We start from the raw sequence: 23144 nt of genomic DNA, 5'->3' as shown, positions 1-23144 counted from the left end.
TTCTGTCCTTGCTCTCTTTCCTTTTTATCTGCCTTCTTTGTGATGGTGTACTTTATCTTTAGCAGTGAAATGAAGTTTTGCTAAGACATTACTTAGCTCTCAACTAGTTATTTTTAAATATTTTGCTTGTGGACAATTTGAAGGTTGATTACCTTTTTTGTTGCCTTTGATTATGAACAGGTAGTCTTAAACGTTACTTCGAGCGTTACAGATAATCTAATTGATAAATAGACTTAATGGGCATCTATACATGTGCTCCAGGGTTGGGGTGGGGGTGGGGACATTTTGTGTATTTAGTGTCCCATGCTTCAAAATGGTGGCAGGGACGTTGGATTAAAACTCGTTTGACAAGCTTTAGTTAAAGTGCCTCCGCTGCCATTTTGTAATGCGGGGACACTGAATACACATGCTGGTGAGGCTGTTGGAGCATTGTAATTAGAACACTCCAGCAGACTGGATTAATCAAGTGCACTCAGACATGTTCTAATTAGGATGTGTTGGAGGCGGCATCCCACATGTGTACAGGCACTTAATGTTCTTTCCCTGCATGGTAGATGGCACCAAAGAACAACGGTGAACTGCACTTTGTGAGAAACCCCTTTTGTTCAATTAATTTTTGTTTGTGCCTAGTAGATTATATGCAGCCATCCTGTATAGTGCTCATTGACCTGTTAAAGGCATGATGATAGTTTGACAAGGTGTCCTGATTAAGTTAATCCCTTAGCTCTTGACAGAAGACACAGTCTGGTTTTTGATCTGCTTGTTGTTCTATCTGAATGGTGACAGAGTGAAAAGTGTAATTGTCAAGGAGCACTCGAGTAATTTCTTTTAGAATCTGTTGACTGTCCACTGTGTTTGCTGTAGATGGAGAACAAAAAAACAAGAATTACTGCATTGGATGAATGCAATAGTTTTCAGAAAATGGAGGGAATACCAAGACACATATTTACAAACATGGTGGCAATTTCTGACTAGAATTTTGTTTTTAATGCGTTCACAGCCTTTTTATTCATCTTTTATGAGCATTCTTGCAGCAACGTTTTGTTCATTTTTCTGGTCAGAAAATAAATTTCAGCCAGTAGGTGAAGTGAATTTAATCAAGAAGTAAAACTCTATTTTTCAGAAAAAATCTCTTCTGGAGAAAAACAACAATGATTAAAATGGTTAGTTCAATCAGCCAGGGAATGGAAAAAATGCCACCTCCTTGGGGGACCAATATAATGCCCCAGGCAGGGAATGGTGAGTATTAAATACTTGGAGGAATTTTCCTACAAAACAGTTTGTAAGACATACATTGAATCTTTTTCTCATACTGAGCACATGTCTAAAAATTACACTGTCAAACAGATTAGTGTGAAAATCACTGCTGGGAAGTGGATAAATTGTGGCTAGAAATAAGAACTAGATTTCAGATTACATTATTGGATTACAATTAGCTATTATCTACTGACCTGTGCCACCAGTTATTATTGAAGCTGATCAAAATTTTTCAAATTCTTGAAAAAAAATGTGATACCAAAATGTTTCCTTTTTGTTTATGAAAAATCTCTGCTGGTTCTATTTTTATAATAATTTTAAGATCCTTGCTTTCTTCTTCATTTACAGCGTTTCAAGTATTTTTATTATGCATAGGTTACTACTGCATTTGGCATCACTTCTGGAGGAAGGATTAAAATGCTCTCTTTTTTACTTTCCTTCTTTTTTTTTTTTAAACAAAAAATCACTACTGTTATTATAATGAGCAAACAGACATAAACAATTTGTTGCATCTCAATAAGGAGAAACTGACCTTTACTAGGAATCAAATGACTGGTTAATCTCTGTTTACAGAAATGTACTGACCTGTGGCAACGTGAGCAGATAAAATAGCTTGATTCATTGTCAGAGACCAAAGACGAAGGTTGTGGATAGATTGCACTTTGTCAACAGCTAGAATTTTCTCTTTCACTGCATCATAATTAAATACCTTTGTTGTTCCTGTAGAATGGGAAAAACACCTTTTGATTAAATTAAAGACAAACTGACAATGAATGGAACTGGTTTTTTTTCTTTACTTTTTCCTTTGTTTTCTTTTTACTTGTAATTGTGACTTTAAAGTCTATCCTGTATTTCAAACTACTGCTGTGAGTGGAAAGCTGCCATGAAGCAGGGCCTACATCACTTCAAAATGGAGAGGGTCAATGATAAGCCAGAGAAAAGGTATCAGAGGCAAGCAAGGCAAGAACATACTTGGCATGACAGCACAACTTCAACTGAGTTCATATGTGCAACTTGCTGGAGGGTCTGCTTGTCATGCATCACACTCCTCAGCCACTCAAGAAGCTGTGGTGGTACCCAGTAACCCAGGAAAGGTGCAATCTCCATGGTCTACCAAGACTGATGACTGCCAATGATGATGATTCCAACTTGCGGGAGTATGGAGTGACTGAGCAGTTAAGGCATCTTTCAACATGAGTTTATGCCCTACTTGTTGTCAAAGGCTGCCCCCACTGAACCCAGTTGTAAATGAGGACCAGATAATTTGGGCTGGGTAGTCAAAGGTGATTGGATGTGACATATGTCACAGTAGTCCTTCATGTGGCTTTGGCTACAGAAAGTTGTCTTAGCTACACTAATCTAATAGACTGCTAATCTAAGGAGGACTTTAATCTTTTTGATTACTCACTACTTCAGGAAGCAATGAAATTTAAATAAATCTTAAAGCTAAACAGATACTAGGAGAGTTCTCTTTCTTACAGAAGTAAACCCTTTAGTTAGATCATCTTCCCATTCTGCTCGATCCCTGGGAATATGGATGTCACAGTACCCAAATACCTCACACTCATTAGAGGGTTAGAGAAGTACCATACTTATTTTACAGATAGGAAATGAAGGAACAGTGCATATTAAATGATTTGACCAAGGCTGCATAACAATTGTGTGCCTGAGATGGACCTGGAACATAGGTCTCCTGAGTTCTACTCCATTTTCCTCTTTACCAGAAAACCCCTCTTGCCTGCCAGGATTATTTTCTCTTGTCTGTGGCTACAAGTACAGGAGTATGGATATTCATATTAGAATTAGATGTGAATCTGAGCTTCAGAATTAAATCTTTATTCAAATTCTCTGTAGTTCCTTACTACAAAGTAAATTAATGCATATGGACAATTGCTGCAAGGCAGCTGTTGATCAGTAAACCCTTCTTCTCCTTTTACCCTATGTTATATTGTTCAGATAGCCATGCTCTTAGAAATCTAAAGCAGGACATACAATCATAGAAAATTAGGGTTGGACAGGACCTCAGGAGGTCATCTAGTCCAACTCTCTGCTCAAAGCAGGACCATCCCCAACTAGATCATCCCAGCCAAAGCATTGTCTAGCCCAGGCTTTGTCTTGATCACCTTTAAGGATGGAGATTGCACCACCTCTCTGGGTCACCTGTTCCAGTGTTTCACTACCTTCCTTGTGAGAAAGTTTTTCCTAATATCTAACCTACTTCCCTTGCTGCAACTTGAGACCATTGCTCCTTGTTCTGTCATCTATCACCACTGAGAACAGTTGAGCTCCATCCTCTTCGGAACCCCCTCTATGCACTCTATGCCATCTTCCAGGTCACTGATGAAGATATTAAACAAAACCAGCTCCAGGACTTATCCCTGTGCCACTCCACTTGAAACTGGCTGCCAACTAGACATCAAGCCATTGACTACTACCCTCTGAATCCAGTGATCCAGACAGTTTTCTATCTATTCATCTAACCCATATTTCCTTAGCTTACTTGCAAGAATGTTGTCAAGGTATACCACATCCACTGGTCTCCCTACATCCACAGAGCCAGTCATGTCATCATAGAAGCCAATCATGCTGGTCAGGTATGAGTTGCCCTTGGTGAATCCATGCTGATTGTTCCTAATCACGACCTTCTTCTCCAAGTGCTTATAAATGGATTCATGAAGGACCTGCTCCGTGATTTTTCCAGGGACTGGTGTAAGGCTGACTGGTTTATAGTCCCCTGGATCCTCCTTCCCTTTCTTAAAAATGGGCACTATATTTGCCATTTTCCAATCATCTTGGACTTCTTCCAATTGCCATGAGTTTTCAAAGATGATGGCCAGGGGCTCTGCAGTCACATTTGCCAACTCGTTCAGCACCCTAAATGCATCCTGTCCAGCCCCATGGACTTGTATAACTATGTCCACCTTTTCTAAATAGTCCCTAAGCTGTTCTTTCACCATAGTTGGCTGCTCATCTCCTCTCCAGACTGTGACATAGGGCCAAGTGAGGGCTGTGCGACACTCTTCTGTGGCACCTCTTCACCTCCACCCTAGACTTCAGCAAAACTGAGAGAATTAAATCCAGAACTGCAATCCAAAAAGCCACGAAAAGCCTACCTAATCCTGGAGATGCCTAAACTGCCTAACTGCCTTCACTTAATTTATTTAGAACAACTCCAGCCTGAACTAGAGGTTTACGTGGGTTTTGTATATGTGCATTCATTCTTATGCGATGACCCTTTTTCTACTCCAAATTAATTATATGCAAGGTAAATTCACTCCTTTGAGCATTGGCATGCTCCCTTCTCCCCCAAGCAGGTAAATCTGTGGGAGGAGGAGAAAGGGCTGTGGGGATAAGTGGAGGCGGGGGGGGAGGGGTGCAACGCAGCGCAGCGCAGCTTGTTGCTGCTCACCCCATCCCCTGGTGCAGTGGCCAATACCAGCTGCCTGCAGTTGCTGGGCTGTGCTGTTCCCCGAGCCCCACGGGGCTCTACTTGTCCCCACTCACCCCAGCCCCTGGTGCAGTGGCCCTGGGAGCAGCCAACACCACCTGGCTAAACCATGGCATGGCACAGCCCAGGGGTAGGGTGCGGGGTACAGCTCTTGCTGCTACTCGCACCCCAGGAGGGCTGCAGGCTGGGGGGGCTGCATCAGGCTCTTTCCAGGGGGCCCATGCCCCCAGATCTATGTGTGGGACAAGAGCAGGCTGCCACCTGCCCTGAGCACCAGGAAGAGCCCAGTGCCACCACTGGCCCCAACCCACAGTGGCAGCCTGTTCTTGTCCCATGCGCAGATCTGGGAGTACATGACCCCCAGGAAGAGCCCAGAGCAGCTCCCCAGCCTGCAGCCCTCCTGGGGTGTGCACAGCAGTAAGAGCCTCTCCCTGCACCCACTGACAGTTCGCCCCCTGCTGCAGCCCTAGGAGCAGCCAACGCCACCTACCTGCAGCTGCTGGGCTGTGCCACGTCCCTTCCCCTACCCCTTCCCTAGCCTCAGCCTTACTCCCTTCCTTCCTCACCACCATGTGAATGTACCCCTATTTGTTACCTTATAAACTGGGTTTCCTTTATTCAAATTTGATTTATGCAATTTTTTCTGGGAACACATGTACTGCATAAAGCAATGAAAACCTGTACTTGGTGCCTAGCTCCTACCTAGGGCCAATCAGGATCAGGTGACCGTGACAACAAAAAACCACCAACAATCCAGCTAATTCAGTATCTTCTCTGGCAGTAGAAAGTAGCGGATGCTTTAGACTAGGGGTATCAAACTAACCTAGTGCCCCAGGCCAGATTTAGACCCGGAGGCTCATTGCCAACCAGATCCAACCCAGGGCATGGAGCAGTGCTTGCAGGCACCAAAATAGCAGTGGGGCAAGTGGCCATGGACCCAGTGTGTACTTGTCATGGCAGAGTCAAGCAAGTGGCAGTGAGCCAAGTGGCCACAGGGTGACTGAGGAGTATGTTGCAGAGCCCTCGCTTGCCCCTGTGCCAGCAGTGGCCATGTTTACTGATACTCGAAGGCCCTGAATTCTGAGGCAGGCCCTGTCCACTGTTAGCCATGCCCCCAAATCTCCTAGCCCACCAATAACCTCATGGGCCAAACTGAGCAACACTGCAGGCCAGCTATTTTAGAAGAAACCTGTGCTTTATAAGAAAAGTATAAGAAACAAGGTGATCCATCCCTAACATTCCTTCCCAATCTCCATGAATGGGTTGAATCCCTAACCATTGATATCGCTATGAATGTACTGAATCCCTTTTTGAATCTGGTTATACTTTTGCCATCCATAACATCTGGTGGAAATGAGTTCTGTGTGTTAACTATGGGTTGTGTAAAAACAGGACTTTCTATTGTTTGTCTGAAACCTGTTGCCTGACGATGCAAGAACTAGAGGACTCCCAATGAAATTATGAGACATAGTAAATAACAGTTCCTTTTTCACTTCTCCACTCCATTCATAGTTTTATAAGACTGCTACCATATCCCATTTCAGCAGTTTTGTTTCCAAGTTGAAGAAATTTCTAGCTTTTCCAGTCCCTCTCTAGATGGAAGCTGTTCCACGCCCCTGATATTTTTGTTGCTTTTCTCTGTCCTTTTCTAGTTCCAGTATATCCTTTTTGAGATTGAGATGGGGCAGCCAGAACTTTACCCAGTATTCAAATATGGGTGCTCCATGAATTTATATTATTCATAATATACAAATTCATTATATGTGTGTGTCTGTGTGTGTGATTTCATGTTTCAATTCTTTTCCTAATGATTCATAACATTTTGACCTAACATTTTGGACTTTTTGACTGCCACTACACACTGAACCAATGCCTAAGTCTCTTGATGGGAATTTACATTCTCAAAACATCCTTACACATATCAACAGGACTGGACAAAATTGCATGTGTGGCCATTTTCTTTTACAATATCTGTGGTGTCATCACACAATTATTCTACAACGGCCTCAAGGTTAGCAAATTAGCCCAGGAAATGAGGGAACAGGATTTTAGGCCATCTTCAAGGGGGTGGACTAGATGACCTATGGAGGTTCCTTCCAGTCCTACTTCTCTATGATTCCCTATAATTCTCACCTAGAGTTCAAATCCATACCTTTCAAGAAAATGTTTTAACCATTAGGTAGTTGACTTCCTGTTGAAAGATTAGCACTGTAAAGCAAAGGCAAAATGAATAGGCTAGAAACAAAACACAAAAGGAAGCCTCACTCTGTTCTCTAGTGGTCTGAACTCTCTCAGGATTAGCAGGACATTAAACCCAAGTATCTTCCTGGACAAGTGCTCTAACCTGGAGGCTAGTAGCAAATATGTGGGCACTGCCACCTTTTAAAAGAATCATTTCTTTTAGGCTAAGTACAGATAGTTCAAAAACTTGAAGCTGAATTGATTCACTCTTTGCAGGTTAGTCTAGGCTGTGTAGATTGAATTGATAAGCAAGTGAACAGGAATTCACTTTTGATTCTGGAAATGCAGCTATGTGCCTGCAGTGTCTCAGGCCAGAAGCTGGCAGGCACTAGAGTGTACCTTCCTGCTCAGCTGGAGGAGATAGCTTGGGCCAAAGCTAGTTTGCCCACTCTTTGAGTGGGGGGGAGGAGGTTGGGAGGAGAGGTGCAAAGCATCCTGGGATGCTGGGGAACTGTATTTTAACTTGAATCTGGAGGGCATCTGGGACAGAAGTTCAATAAACCAGTTTAGCCTAAATAAGTTAGGTCTTATACTACATACATCCAAGTTTATCTTAAACCAGTTTCAGCCATTTTGAAAGCATTTCAGGTGGACTGAACTTCTGGGCTAAGTACAGGCAGTCAAAAAACCTGAGGCTGAATTGATTCAATCTTTGCAGACTAGACTACACTGTGTAGATTGAACCAATAAGCAAGTGAACAGACATTCACTTTTGATTTCAGAAATGCAGCCACATGCCTCCAGTGTCTCAGGCCAGAAGCCAGGGGACAGGAGAGCATGCCTCCCTGCTTGCCTGGAGCAGACAGTTTAGGCCAAGCTAGCTTGATCACTCTGCAAAGGAGGGTTTGCAGGGGAGGTGCAAAGCATCCTCGGATGCTGGGGGACTATATGGTAACTTGAATCTGGAAGGGATCTGGGACAGAAGTCCAATAAACCAATTTAATGTAAATCAGTTAAGTCTATTACTACAGACATCTGGGTTTATCTTAGACCAGTTTTGGCCATTTTGAAAGCAGTTTATGTGCATTGAACTTCTGTTGTTGCGTTACAGTTTTGACCCAGTTTCTGGTCTCTTATACCAGTTGTGTGTAACGTCTGTCCCTTGCCCTGTTGTGTTACAGATCTGAACCAGTTTCCAATCACTTATACTGGTTTATGTGTAATTTATGTCCCTAACATAAAGAATGGATCAATTAACCAATTAAGAATGGATATCGGTGTCTACTCTCAGAGAGAATTCTAAGCCTCAGATTTCACGTGAGTGGAGATGCCTGCCTGCAGCTCTGAGTTAAATGCCTTGGCTCCATACACTCTTCTCTGCATTTCTTATTGGTTAGCTCTGGTCATCTTCATGCTCTGCAACTGAGGTTTTGGGGTCCTACCCTGAAGCACCTTTCTCCACATATAATAATACCGGTAACACAGCAATCTAACAGTTAGGTGTTTTAGGACCTAATTTGGACATGCCCAAGTCTTTTACAGGACCAAGCTCTTGATGTAACCAGCCAATAAGGCTTTGCCTATTTTGTTTATAGCCAATGTAAATGGTATAATCTGCTCATTGTACTCCAGCTAGGCAGTTAATTAAGATAATTTCTAACTTTCTACTCCCTAATAACTAAGGCCAGAGCATGTAAAACTTATATCATGGCAACACTGTGGATTTTTTCTTAATGAAGCAGAAATAGACACAAAGGAAAAGAAGAGAATAAAGACATAATAAGCTATTAGCTATGCAGACAGTCAGACCAGCTAAACCATAACAATCCAAAATCTACATAATTCTAGCTCGTCTCCCCTTTAGGGCCTATGTCTTTTGTAGCTGAGACAACAGCTGCATCACACTGTTCAGCCCCAGGAAGGCTGAAACCTGCATCCGTGACTGCTAGAACCATTCAGCCTTGGCAAATCAAATTTTCAGGCTCATAGCTGACAACATTAAATATTGCTAAATCTAGTCAGTCTTACAGCCTTGATGAAAGTGTGCTGGGAATTGTCCATTTCACCTTGAACTCTAACCCCATCTGAAAAATACCGGTGCTTGCCTCTTCAGATCAATGTAACTAGAAGTCTTAGCAGTATTTCATATTTCTGCTGCTTGCAAATTGTCCATTCCATCGAAGGTCAAACTTATAGTACAATCTTTTTTTTTTTCAGTTTGTTGGGGTTTTTTTTTTTACATTAGCTGTTGTATTCAGGATGCATACAATGAACTTAGCAAGCAGAATTCACAAATGTCAAACGGATTTGAGAAGTAATGGTATGCACTTGAGGAGGAAAACATCAGTTGTAGTAATGTATTGCAGTTCCATTATTGAAACACCAACACAAAGATTCTTATAATGAACGGATCAAGATTTCATAAAAAGGAATCCCACTAGTATAATTATGGTGAGAACACGCTTAAAATTTTAAAAAATACTGATAAATGACCTCAGAATGCACTGTTCCTTCTAGACAAAGAGTCTTGTTTAGCTGTGGGTATTATGCTGCTGTTAAAGGGCAAGACCTACCTGTGATTTAAGGCAGCAATAAGCAAAGGAGTTTGGATCTCAAAAGAATGAAAGACATGCTGCAGGGCTGTGGTGCAATATCAGGTGAAGTGTTAAACCATTTCTGTGTTTCTGGCCATAGCTTCTAATGTTGGCACAGTGTATAACGTACAACTGGTCAGTCAGTTTCCCATAATAGCCAAAGTCATAGGGTACCATCATAACAGTTTGTTTATAGCCTCTCACCATCACGGATATTATTTGACCAAAGAAGTATCTCTAGTATGGTTTTTCCTTACAATACACTAAGATAATTATACTGTGAAAATACTAGTGCTCAAATCTACAGGTGTGTTCAGATAAGTGCGCATGTGTGGTTTGCGGTGCCTGAAAGCTGTTTGAGGTGCTACGAACTGCATGCAGCACACATGCCCATGTGCACTAATTAGCAGTGTGCTGCCAAAATTTAACACCAGGAGATCCCAGTGTCAAATAAAAATGCTGCTAAAAAAGGCAATGAAGCTCATGTGGCAGCAGCATACGCCTCCAGAAACAGAGCCTAGCTGGCCAGAACCACAGTCTGGTTGCCAGCCAGGCTCCATGTGGCCTGATCAGCGATGCTGCTGCCCTGGGAGGCCCCCAGACCCCAGGTAAGGTCGTTGGGGCCAGCCCAGGTACTGGCCCCAACACCACCCAGGTCAATTTGCCTTGCACTGGACACACGTGCAAGGGTGTGTCCTGAGCCAAAAAGCAGCAGCACAAATATGTGCCACTGTTATTTGTGCTACGGGAAACACGCACCCTTGCACTTAACGCACCCTACAAGTTAAATTCTGACTTCCTGTTTATGTACATATCTTCAATTGCAGATTTATCTTCACATATAGAGTAGCAAAACTGGAAACTGAATGAGGTCACAGAGAAAAGACCTTGCCAGATTATCTTCAAAATATGTTCAGAGATCTGATGGGTATTTCTGTCCACTCTCATCTATTCTAAATTTTGTATATGTTATTTTAAAATAGTTGGTAGTCCAAATAGTTGGATCATCCAAGACAATCTGTAATGCAGAAATGATCTGATTTTCAAGCAGACATTCAACTGCTCAACTAATTTGCATGCAGAGTTGTCATAAATGCATGTGGAGGCTGATTATTTGTGCCCTCAGATAGCGAATTAGATATCCATGTCAGCATCTAATTTATACACACAAATGTAGTAACTTGCCTATTCATGGTGGATAAATGAAATTGTTTGCCAGGTGTTTTTGAAAAGCTCTAAATTATAATGATTTATGTGAGAATTTCTATGGAACAGGGATGAAATGCCTATTTGCTCTCTAAGGAATGCTGAAGGTTTGTTTTTTTTTCAAGTAAGCCTAAAATGAATCCCCTAAATCCATATTCAACACCTAAAGATGCAAAGCACTTCTAAAAATCAGGACATGGACTTATGAACCAAACCTTAGGTATCCATTTTTTATGATCTTGGCTGGTGATTTCAAGTACAATGGAGGGAGACGTAAAAGAGCATAATAGTACTGATTCGGGAAAAAAACAGAACATGCAGTTCCTACCTTCCATTAAGATGAGCAAAATATCCCTTAAAATGGTGATGGTTGTTGCCAAAACAAAGAAGGAGAAGACAAATGTGCAGATGGGGTCAGCTATTTTGTATTCTGGCTAAAAAAAAAAAAGATAAACATGGTACTAAATTAAATCCATCATTTTCAGTTGCTGGCTGGCTTGTTTAATTAGCTAATCCCAGAGCGCTATAATCCATACACGACACAGAAACTGTTACAGATATTCTTTGGCAGCTTTTGAAGGCCTCAAATCACTAAGGATGAAAAAGAGAGAAAAACAACTGTATTTTCCTTATGGCTTAAATGCTGAGGAAAAACTGTTCTCCTCTCAATAGCCATTTTATTCCTTGAAATGAACATAAGTGCCATTGACTAATATATGATATATATCACTGAGAGACAAAAACATTTACTTAGTATTTAATGACACAGTTATGGAAATAACTTTATTCTTAATTGCTATGAAGGTGAGTAAACTAATAAAACTGACCTTAAAGAATATTATAAGTGCGCTAATTAGCACACTAATGCTCTGAAATAAGTCCCCAATGGCATGAACAAAAGCTGCCCTCACACTGGCATTGGCCAAAACTGGCTTCTGTTGTGGAGCTGACATATGTTCATTGGCTTGTGCTCCGTGACTATGTCCATGGCCAGTCTGGTGTAGAGTCAAACTTATTCTGAAAAAGATGCAGTGCTGCAAATGTCAGTGATATCCTTCCATCAGAAAACAACACCCTGACATACTCCATAGAGCAAAATCTAACTATCCATCTGGGTATGTGTAAAAATACATATTCCCCATGTCAGGAAATCCCCAAAAGATTGAGGATTTTAGAAAACTTACATGATATTAGCTATCACTGCACAGCCTGAAGTAATGAGCATCACTGTGGCTTCAATCTCATAATTTGGATGAAGGAGCCTGAGGCTAGCCAAATATGTCATCACGCCAGTCACCATCCAAATGATCATCGTTGACATCAAAGCGCCCAGAATTTCTAGGGGTTAAACAAGTGAGTTTTAATAGTGTTCTAATTAAAGGGCAAGGAATTGTTAATAAATTAAAGCTAGTGCTTTCAGATGTCTGGGGGGTTTTTTCTCATGTTTTCACAGGTCCTAACGTTTTCGCCAGATTGGGTACAAATAAGTCTGGCTTTCTCAAGGCCAACTCTTATTGCAAAACCAGTGGCCTATTTTGGAGTTAGAGTACTGATACTTGTCCACACAAGTTTACATGAGGGCATTTTAGCCACAGAGAAAATGGTAGGGCAGCCAGGCCCTTTGGTGTACATTCAGTTCTGCCCAGGGCAGATCCAGGGGAGGTGTGGCAGTGTGGTCACACCCCCGTCAGTGGTGTGGCACACGTGCAGTGAGTTGTCTGATCTCACTGGCATATCAGTGCAGCTCTTGCCAAAGCTCTGTGTGCACTGCAAGCTCTGAGTTCACAGGATACACAGATGATTGTTGTACACAACGGCCGGTTGTCGTAGGCTCTGGCTCAACTGAGCCACACAACAGAAAGGGGCATAGCTGCACTTCCCTCTACTTGATCCTGGATCCAGCCATGGTTCTGCCAGAAGTCTTTCAGCCTCCAGGGCTATGCCACCTTCCCCAGATGCAAGCAGCTCTGTTGTCAGAAGGCATTTACTACTTGCTGAGCTGCATTCATATCAGCAAGTTTGCCAGCAAAGCTGCATTATTTCCAGGGTGTAATCTAGCTCTGCTGGCAGAACTTTGTAGTATAAAAGGAGCCCAAGTGTCTGCTGCTTCCTGGTGCAGGAAGCAGAACTACCAATCACTATGTGACTTGCATCTTGTGATTCATACTTATTTGTGCCCAGTTGCCCACCAATTCATCAGTGAAAATTGAATTTGCTGCCAAATGAAAGACTCCAGAGGTTTGCCAACATCCAGAATGGACAGGAGCCTAAAGTGTCAATTCAAGAAATCAAAGGCAAACTAACATTTTGATTTTTCTGCACTTTTACACAGACAAATACATGTGAAAATAAGTATGTATAATTTCTAAAGTACCGGCTTCTGTAGACCTGGAGTCCAGCTATTCTTTAATTTTTTTTTAATGTACATATGCATGAAAACTTACATACACACAAAACATGACTGGCACTTGCACCTTCAGCTTCTCAAGACAGAAGATGAAATTATAGCCCTATTGAATTTGATAGGGGTTGTGTCACTAACTTCAAACTGGGTCAGGGTTTAACCCAGGACTTATGTCTGGTGGACTGGTGGTTTAATTCCTCTCTCTCTCTCTCTCTCTCTCCTCCCTCTCCCTCCCCCCAGCCCCCACCACTTTTTTGGCTCCTTTCATCCGGAGTTGTTTGTTTTTGTTGTGCTTCAGTGAAAATACATATTTCTCAATAACAAGTGAAGCATATTAGCAAAAGCATATTTGCAATCATAGAGCAGTTTATTAGTGCTAAAAAGCATTTTAATAAAACATTAAGCAGTCTCCCTTGCACTATTGGTACTACCAGGATACATTACTTCTATTATATAAAATTAGGACCTGCTTACACTATCCGTCTGAGTACACTCTACTCATTCTTTCAACTATGTCTTTATTGGCAGCTTGACCACTACACATTCTCCACTCTAGTCTACGTGCTTTGACTATGGCCGGAGCTGAAAGACAAGGATGGTTTAGATGGCCACACCTAAAACAGTCCTGTTATACTATACCAGTGTAACTAGCCAGTATCAAGTTACCAGAATAAATAGGAAGAGTTTCCCACATAGACACACCCTAAGAATTTCTCTAGATCTAACTAGTGTCCACGCAAAGGACTTTTATTGTATACAAAATTAGGAGGAGTAGCAGATAAAATTCAAGGAGTGCAAAGTCATGAAACTGATACAATTGGCAAGGACTTAGAGTCATAGACTTGTTTTTAAAAAACAAATTGGAGCTTTTTTCTACAAAAATATGGCCTAGTTCAAACAGGAATTGGTTGAGATAAGTTCTATGGCATGTGCTGTACAGCAAATTGAAACAGAAATTCACTTCTGACTTTGTAAACCACATATGGCTTAAAATATCTTTTGAATTTTTTCTCCTGGATCATCTCTGATATATTTGAAACTTCTCTGGTTGGCAATGCTAAAGATTTCCACTCTTTTATAAAAGTTCCAGTCCCAAGGCACCCAAACTAGTCTCAACCCCTGAGCTTATTCCAAAGCAATAAATGCTACCAACACATTGAAGAGCAACATAGATAAGAAACTGGAAGGGTGGCAACATTGAGAAACAGAGACACAAGACATCAGTGGCAAAGGATCTTACTATTTCGTAAGAGAATCTCTACGTGCCCGTATAAATGATGCAGTATAGTATTAAGCTGTTCAGTACTTAAATGGGTCCATTGCCCATCTTTATTATCATTATTACTTTTCTAAAGACTTTTATTTACCAGGAGATTAAGGCTTTAATCCTGCTTCTGCCAAGTGAATAAGAATTCTCCTACTGACTTGAAAAGAAGCAGGAAGAAGCTTTTCACTATGTTAAAAAGTGAATTGAAAAATACTTCAGCCTAATAAACTGCTCTCCAGTCTTGTATTCATTCCTTCTTTGAGGTTCGCTGATTTGCTGTTTTTCAATTTATGAGGTATCCTGAGAGCCTTGAGAACATTAGTACATTATCTTCACGTACCAACAGATCTGTGCCTGATCTGAGTATACTTTCCAGTGGCTTGCCATGATGAATTGCCTTTTCTATTTTACATGGTCATAGTACACTACATTCAGTACCTGCTCTGTGCCATCCGAAAGTTAACTGTTTAGTTGCAGGTTTCGATGATAACCACAGTGAGAAGAGGCTGATCAGGAAACTTGCCAAGTCAACCAGGATGTGCGCTGCATCACTCATCACAGCAAGACTTCCTGCGATCCATCCACCTGTGTAAACAAACGAGATTATAACAATTTTCATCATTATGTTCTTGTCATAGCATTGGATAAGTGTATTGACCCAAAGACCTTTGATGTAAATCTAGGGAAAGTCCCTTTCTAGTGATCATGATGTAAAACTCTTATAAACTGAGAGAAATTTGTATCATGTTCATGGATTCAAATGCTCCTAGTTCCCCATAATATTGTTTAATTTGTGATACCTTCTTTGTCCCAGATGCTTGGATGAAAATATCCAATGAATGGTCATTTTAAGCATATAGCAGCTCTTTGGAATTATGGTTTAATTGTTAACAATTTGCCTCAAGCATGTTGCAAAAAATGGATGTTATTGTTCCATTATCTATCTCATACTTCATTATAATTAACTGATATTGTTATTAACACACAATGGTACAGTATGAAATCCATCAGTCATGTTGGGAAAATACTTAATACAAATACCTTGGCTAGAAGACAGGGTAGAGATGTGTCTCATATAATCAAAGCTGCATCAGCTTCCATGAGCAAGGGCTCACTTCTTTAGATGCTATGAAAAGGATATGCACAAAGCAGGCTATCAAATAAAGTGGTTTAAATAATCTTGGATAAGCCTTTTTGGTAGCTTGGTACCCAGTTTGGTATCCAGCTAGAGGCCTGGCATAATTTAGAGTAACTGAATGGAAGACAATAGTAAACGGGGCCAGAGGAAGCACCTTGTACATCCATAATATGCTCTGGGTCCTATTTATATGATACACAGGAGAGTGTTATAGGTGAGGGTAGGGAGAAGAACTTTACATTTACATGGATAAACCGTATGTCAGTAGTACATGCTTTATTAGGTATTACAACTAGGGAGAAAATCTGGTAGGACATTTTATTCACTGAAAGTTGTGGAGTTGAGAAACTAGATGATCAAATCAGCAGGACAAAAAAGTGACAAAAAGGCCATGGAAATGACTCAAAAGCAATGTTATAAATGTTATAAAAAGCAACATGCTACTCTCAAATACTGGAGACCCCAAATCATGTCCTCTGATTTTCTGTGAATCGTTTTATTACAGAAAAGTGGCAAATATAAATTCAGTTTTTTCCCTGTAAGGCAGGTAAATCTTAGAGATAATTTGGTTACATGGCTATTCAACTATTACACAGCTTGGTATCAAAGACACAATGAGCATGGACTTTGGTATCTGAAGGGTAAAACTCTTAGGAATAGCTTTCATGAATACATCGTTTTTTTATATAATTAGTGTTCAGCCAAAAACTCTCCTTGAAGTGGAAGCTAGACAGAAGTCTGTGTTGCCTCATAGGGGTGCCTAAATAGACCAACATCTTAAAAAAAATTAAATGATGCAAAATCATATGAACAATGTTTGCTCCTTCAAGGGTACATTTACATGAAGTACTAAAGCACGGTGCAGTATGTGCAGTTACTGCGTCATGCATACGGCACATACATTTCACCGCTACGTCACTGTAGCAGCGTGTGATAACTGGGGAGTATGCTGCTATGGCGACATAGATGGTAATCACGTATAGACCCGCGTGATACTACGTCACTGTAGCATGTCATCTGGTGACATAGCATGTCACTACATTGCCATAGGACAATGTGTAGATGCACCCCAAAATACTTACCAAAATATTATACCATGTTCCATATGCATGGAACACAAAGCATGTTTTTCTTCTTATGAACCCTTCCCAGTAAGGCTTTCCATTTACTGGCACCAATAGATACTAAGCAAAAAGGAATAGCAATGATTGTACAAATTTCTGGCAGCTCATTTGTTGCAGCAAAATAAAAGAAGATAACAGAATGGAGATTACACAAAATGTGAGCAAGGTCTGCAGCATTTTGAGGTACAAATAAAGATGAAACAAAAAAAGTCTCAAACCATATCCTCCATTGTGACATCACCCAACACTGCACTATGGCCCTAACACAGCAACATATATAAAGACCTTGTGTGATATGCTGCAGCCTTAAGAAGCTGGGACACAAAACTTTTTTCAGTTAACTAAGTAAACAGAAAACTGAGTGTGGGATTCGTCCCTTGTATTTTGGATACTTTCTATTTTGTTGTGCTTTTTTCATTCAGATTTACAAACTACCTGCTCTAAACTGCTCACCTTGAAAATTTTATGGAGATGGTGCCAAACTATTATTTTATGCACTGCTGGGTTGATTCATACCAAGACAAGTCTCTGAGACCTCAGCTTGTGTGTCTCAACAACATGGCCATGGCTTCCCTTTCAACTGCCTGATACAGGTAGGGTTAGCTCTAATTCAAGGTGCCAGAATAGAATTAAAGTCCATTAAAATCCACATTTTGCCTTTAATGGCTAATGTTGCCATGTGAGCACTTCTACGAAGGATATATGTGAGGAGATATATATGTCATCAATCTGACTAATGGCTCCATAGCCAAGGAAATTGCTGTGTGTCGGCATTAAAAGAACAAAAGAGAAAGACCATTGGAGGATGAACTTGCATTAATTTCCATAGTCTTAAAGTGCCATCAAAAATGCCCCATTTTGAATATTATTTGAAGCCAAAGCAGATATACTGGATGTAAACACAGACTTCATTTGGGTGTACGGGGATCCAAAGAATGAGGACACATTAATAGTACATTTGCAGAAATATTTTTCTGCAAATGAGATACATATTAATTTCTGTTGCTTATCCCAATTTAGCCTACATGAGCATTTTGCCCTTACAAAGCAGGGGGAAGGATAACATGTTCTTTGCTTTCAAGACGAAGGTGTGTAATAGCTATAAGCTTTATTGCTTTGTAGCAATATTCCAAACAAATGGCTTCTGTGATTGATTATTACTCACGGTGGCTGTTTATTGCTTTGTATACTATGAAGCTATAAAAATTGTCAGTCACTCAGTGGTCAGTCATCTAGCACATGCTGTCTAGCCTAATGATTAAAAAAATTAAATATATGGTTCATAATTGCAATAATCCCCATAGACTGCTGTCTGTAACTGCAGTTAATAACTGGTTTGTCGGAGTTTAATGGTCTGAAGCAAAATGGTCTTGAAGCCTGTTACTCAGCTGTCACTGCAAGAATCTGAATGATTCATTAGGCAAAAAGAAACATTTAGTTAACATATCATCTGTCCTTCCAATTATCCTTTAGCACTGCTGCATTCACCACATTTAAGCATGCTGATTATATGACTTTGTTAATAATGCATTCCTTCTGGCCCCAGAAATAGCTGCATGGAGATGAGTAGCATGCACCAATATTCACAGTGTAAAATTCCCCTACTCACAAACAACTCAGCTTAATACAGGTGAAGCATATGTTTTGGGGAAGGGGTTGAAGAGGAAAATTCATGCTCTAACAGAGGGTCAGCACAAAAGACAGCAATGCAGCCCATCAGTGCAGTCCTTCAGTCTTCAGATGAAAAGACTGGAGTACCAGACAGATTTCTCTTTGCCTTAATTTCCTGAGAGAGACCCGACAGATCACTTCTTCGCTTTCATAGATTTTAAAGGTTGCTAGAGCTATATGAGCATGGGTTCTACATTACTCGCTACCCTATATGGGGCTGGTATACAAAATGATTTTGCAGTACATAGGTTTCTTCACATAGTCCCTCCCATCAAGGCTGAAGTGGGCCTTTGTTCTTGGCTAAAATAACTTAGTTGAAGGGGATGAAGATAAAATGAGAAAAAATAGCCGCTTACAATTACTACTTTTAGAAAGGAATTGTTCATAGTGTATCAACAGTATTTTAGTGGACATAATGCTTCAAGAATGAGCAAAGGAAAAATTAGGTTGGAGGTCAGGGGGCAAGTCCAACAAGCAAGGTCTAACTCACTATGGAATATTCTTCCAAGGAAAAGTAGCATGGTCAAATGCTGGCTGGATTTATTCATCCAGAGCAACCCAATGCCCATATCTGAAGATAACATCCATCCTGATATAACTTCATTGATTTATGTGAGTTATATAGATCAGTGGTGCTCAACTCACCCAGCCTCATGGGCCAGATGAATAAGAGAAGTGTTGGCAGTATCCTGGTCACCCCAGATTTTGGCCTTATGTTTATTCAAATTGCTTAAAGACTACTGTACAACACAGGTTTTACTTCATATTGTACTGATGTGTACCATCATCATCTCCTGACCTGAAAAAGAATGTCTTGCATTCAAAATTTTGTCTATCTTTATGGTAACTATATAGTTGGTCCAATAAAAGATAACACCCCAGCATTTAACAGAACTGATTTGAAACTTTGAGGTTTGGAAATATGATGCAAGATTATTGTATTAGAAATGCTTCCTAATTTTAACCAGTGATTGTAGGATCATCAGAAAGTAGGACTAGAAGGAAACTCATGAGGTCTTCAAGTTCAGCCCCTTGTTCAAGGTAGGATCATCCTAACTAAAACATCTCAGCCAAGTGTCTGTCTAACCTCATCTAGAAAATTCCCAGGGATGGAGATTCTTCAACTTTTCTAGGTAGCCTGTTCCAATCCTTGAACACACTCATAGTCAGAAAGTTTATCCTAATCTCCAACCTAAATTTCCATTTCTTGTGTCAGATATACATAAAAAAGTTTGAGTAATTAACTAAATAGAGATTTTTTTTAAATTGAAGAACAGGAAGTAGTCACTTTATCCAAATTGTCTCTCCCTGTCAAACAAAGATCACAATGAGTACACAAGAAGTACACAAATATAGTGATGTTTGAGAACAATATGGAAGGGCATTGATAGCAAAACATAGTTATTTATGTCCAGAGAAAGAATACTCCCCTATGATCTCTGCAATCATGAAGATGAGGCAAATGACTGATGCTGCACAGAGCTTCCGCGTGGCTTGACACTGTTCTCTTTTTCTGCTCTCATAGGACTTTGACTGGCTTTGGCAATCGCATAGCAGGTTACATTCAGAATCCTCTGGTTCCTCCTGGTGCGTATCTTGGCTTAAGTTGTTCTTTTGCAGTTCTATACTATGGGATTGAAAGAAAGAGAAGGTAGAAAGGTATTACCATTTAGGGGCCCAATCTTGCAATTCACCCATGTGAAGATGTATAATAGGGTATAATATGTATAATAACAGTATTTATAATAACAGTTGTATAATAACAGTATTTGTACTGTTGGATTCATTTTTATTATATCAGGAGCAGCTATGGCCGCAAATGCTATAAATGAGGTTGCAAAGCACTCATATAATACATAGTAGTGAGAAAGCCCCACTGAATTCAGAAGGTGACTCACAAGAGGTCCATCTGTATTTCATCCCTGCTCTCTCAGGGGGCAATGTTTCGTCTGCAGCATGCTTGAGAGAGAGACTGTGGAGGACACCCACAGGGAGACTTCACTGCCACTTCACTTTGCACATACCACTGGCATATCCAAGTGGGACATGCTGAAGACTGTAGTTCCCTAGGAGTGCTAGAGATGTGGTATAGACAAAGCATTGCTGATATGAGGAACAGCCTGCAGAAGGAGACTTTGTAAACTCATCAGGGGGGTGCTATGTCCCTTTCATGTGGTTGGGCCAAGTTTTCTGTTTTTCATGGTCTCCTTCAGATAACCTTTCATTATGTACCAAAGTTAGCTACAGCACATGCTTTTCAGAAAGTCATAACTCAGGCAAATCTAAATCAAATTAAATGGAACATGAGGTCTGTTTCTGTACAAAATTTCAATTTTCTATTCCCAGCAACTTTGGCAGAAAGATTATTCAAAAAAGGTCACAATTTCTTTCCTGTAATTGAAAAAACTATATTTTCCTCACTCTCCTCAAGCTCAAAAATGGCTGAACCGCTTTTGCCTCAGAGCTTCCGAGCACACAAAATATGATCCATCTTTAGGCAAAGCCTATATGTCAGCCCAAAAGGTCAAGAAGGACATGATGAAAAGGTTCTCTAAAGTAGTCTGGTCCCTTCATACTGTTCAAGTAGCATAAAAAGTCCAGCCAGATTTAATTTGCCAAAAAACCCTCAATCTTGCCCTTCTCAAAGCCCCCCGTATAGGAAATATGGGGCAGGGAGAGAAATGTGCTTTGACTGGAAGGCACGGTTACCCTCAATGGCCCTTAACATCCTTCCTGCCATGCACATGGTAGGGTAGCTCTGAGACTGTTTTAATTTATTTCAGTGTCGGGAGGCCGTAAGTTAATTTTGTATCCAACCCTGTCCCTCCCACCCTTTTTCCTGCAGCAAGTAGAGCTTACATGGAAAAAAAGGACTTGTCCCAGGAGGCTAGACTGAAAACTATTATGTGGCTTTAACTAGAGCTTTTTGTTGCTACAGCTGCTCTAACTATAAAAACCCAAAAGTAAAATCACTCTCCCCTATATCCTGTCATGCTACGTGTGGGACAGCACTACAGTAATACATGGCTAATTCCACCCAATGATATATATGTAAAATGTATACAACCATTGAACCATATAACTTTTGTATATGCAGAGGTCCAGTCCACAATACCATCTTGGTGTGTCTCAAATACAGCTATTGTTTCATGTTTGAAATTGATTGGCCTTGAGTCATGATGCCAAGTTGGGCTTAACTACACTCTGGTAATAGCAGGCTGCTTCCACATTTCTTGTACTGGAGGCTTTTCATTGGGAATAATAAGAGCTGTCCCCTAGATTTTGTTAAAGGGGGCTATTTCTTATGTTATGTGACATTTGCCATGTCATTTATGAACTTGCCAAAGTCCCTGAGAATATAAATCCTGAAGAAAATTATGATCACCAACATGAATTTTTTGATGGTATGAAATACTGAGAAAGGATCAAATAACAAGGGACACTGGTAAAGGGACACATTTTTTACCTTGGTTTCAGTTCTTTCCTGTGGAAGCTGGTTGCACCTAGCCAAGTCAGGATTCTTCAGAAAAACTCAGCTGTGAAAACCAGTTCCACATACGCTGATACCACTATCTCGGCACGGGGGTCACATCAAGGTATATGAGGAGAGAGGACAGGGAAAGGCATAGCAGAGTTCTGCAGACAGCTAGTATTTGGCCCATGAGGCCTGAGGCTGCTCTGCCTTCCACCAAGTCACAAGCAGTTTGAAAGTCAGGGGCTGCGTCTACATGAGATGCTGATTGTGCAGTCATTACTAGTTTATATAAGTACTAAAGCACAGTAGCACAAACAAATGTCTTTTTCATGATGCTACTATGCAGTAGCCTAATACTCCTGTGTAGCAGTGTCGCATCATGGTTGTTGTCACGCCATGCTAATGTGCAGTAGTATCAGGCTAGTGCACAGTCAGCATCTCATGTAGACATGGCCAGGGAGCTGTAAGCTGCAACAACTCCATTTTCCTCCTCCTGTATCAAGCAGACATAGGCAAAGGAGAGAATATCTGCCTGGTTCGTTACCAGGAAAGAGGCAGAAATTTCCTTTTTCTCCTCTTTAACCAAAGTCAACAAGAACAGATTAGCTGCACAAATCTGGTTGTCTCAATATTTTGGAGATGTTCTAAGTATTCAGTGTTCCCCGAAGTCAGCTTAGTTCCCTAGCAGCATGGTCAGAGGCTAACATGTGGTCTCTACTTAGCTGAGACAACTGATTCTCTCTACATGCTTCTGGGCAGTATGCTTGGAAGAGCAAATGGTCAGATTTAATGCCCAGTGACTTACATCGATTTCATAGACATCAGGGCTGGAAGGGACCTCAGAAGATCATCGAGTCCAGCCCCCTGCCCCAGGGGCAGGAAGTCAGCTGTCGTCATAGGATCCCAGCAAGATAAACATCCAAATTTCTTTTGAAGGCGTTCAAAGTAGGTGCTTGAACCACCTCTGGTGGCAAGCTATTCCAGACCTCGGGGGCTCAGACAGTAAAGAAATTCTTCCTTATGTCCAGCCTGAAAAGGTCTAGGAGGAGTTTATGACCATTCAAACTTGTCATCCCTTGGGGCGCTCTGGTGAACAAACGTTCCCCCAGATCCTGGTGAGCATCCCTGATAAACTTACAGGTGGCCATCAGATCATACCTGAGCCTGCGCTTTTCCAGGCTGAAGAGCCCCATGGCTTTCAGCCTCTCATCATAAGGTCTGTTTTCCTGACCACTGATCATGCGTGTGGCTCTCCTCTAGACTCTCTCAAGGTTCTCCACATCCTTTTTAAATTGTGGAGTCCAAAACTGGACGCAGTACTCCAGCTGCGGCCTCACCAAGAACGAGTACAGGGGGAGAATGACGTCCCGGGATTTGCT

General features: G+C 41.0%; 1 protein-coding gene across 1 annotated transcript in view; it reads right to left on the bottom strand.

The window, feature by feature from the left end:
• Window positions 1-489: 489 nt before the first annotated feature.
• SLC30A8 (solute carrier family 30 member 8) overlaps window positions 490-23144 on the bottom strand; it is a 31874-nt gene continuing 9219 nt past the window's right edge. The window contains exons 2-8 of the mRNA XM_019546092.1: window positions 19725-19917; window positions 14796-14946; window positions 11871-12024; window positions 11514-11703; window positions 11015-11120; window positions 1843-1977; window positions 490-858 (exon numbers count right to left, since the gene is read on the bottom strand). Coding sequence (XP_019401637.1) covers window positions 713-858; window positions 1843-1977; window positions 11015-11120; window positions 11514-11703; window positions 11871-12024; window positions 14796-14946; window positions 19725-19917 — 1075 coding nt within the window. The 3' untranslated portion in view covers window positions 490-712. The remainder of the gene's footprint in view (window positions 859-1842; window positions 1978-11014; window positions 11121-11513; window positions 11704-11870; window positions 12025-14795; window positions 14947-19724; window positions 19918-23144) is intronic.

Source organism: Crocodylus porosus, unplaced genomic scaffold, assembly GCF_001723895.1.
Source record: "Crocodylus porosus isolate Cpor-Errol unplaced genomic scaffold, CroPor_comp1, whole genome shotgun sequence".
NCBI classification, from domain to species: Eukaryota; Metazoa; Chordata; order Crocodylia; family Crocodylidae; genus Crocodylus; species Crocodylus porosus.
Note: the sequence above shows the minus strand (reverse complement) of the source record. Positions and strands in the feature narration are given on the sequence as shown.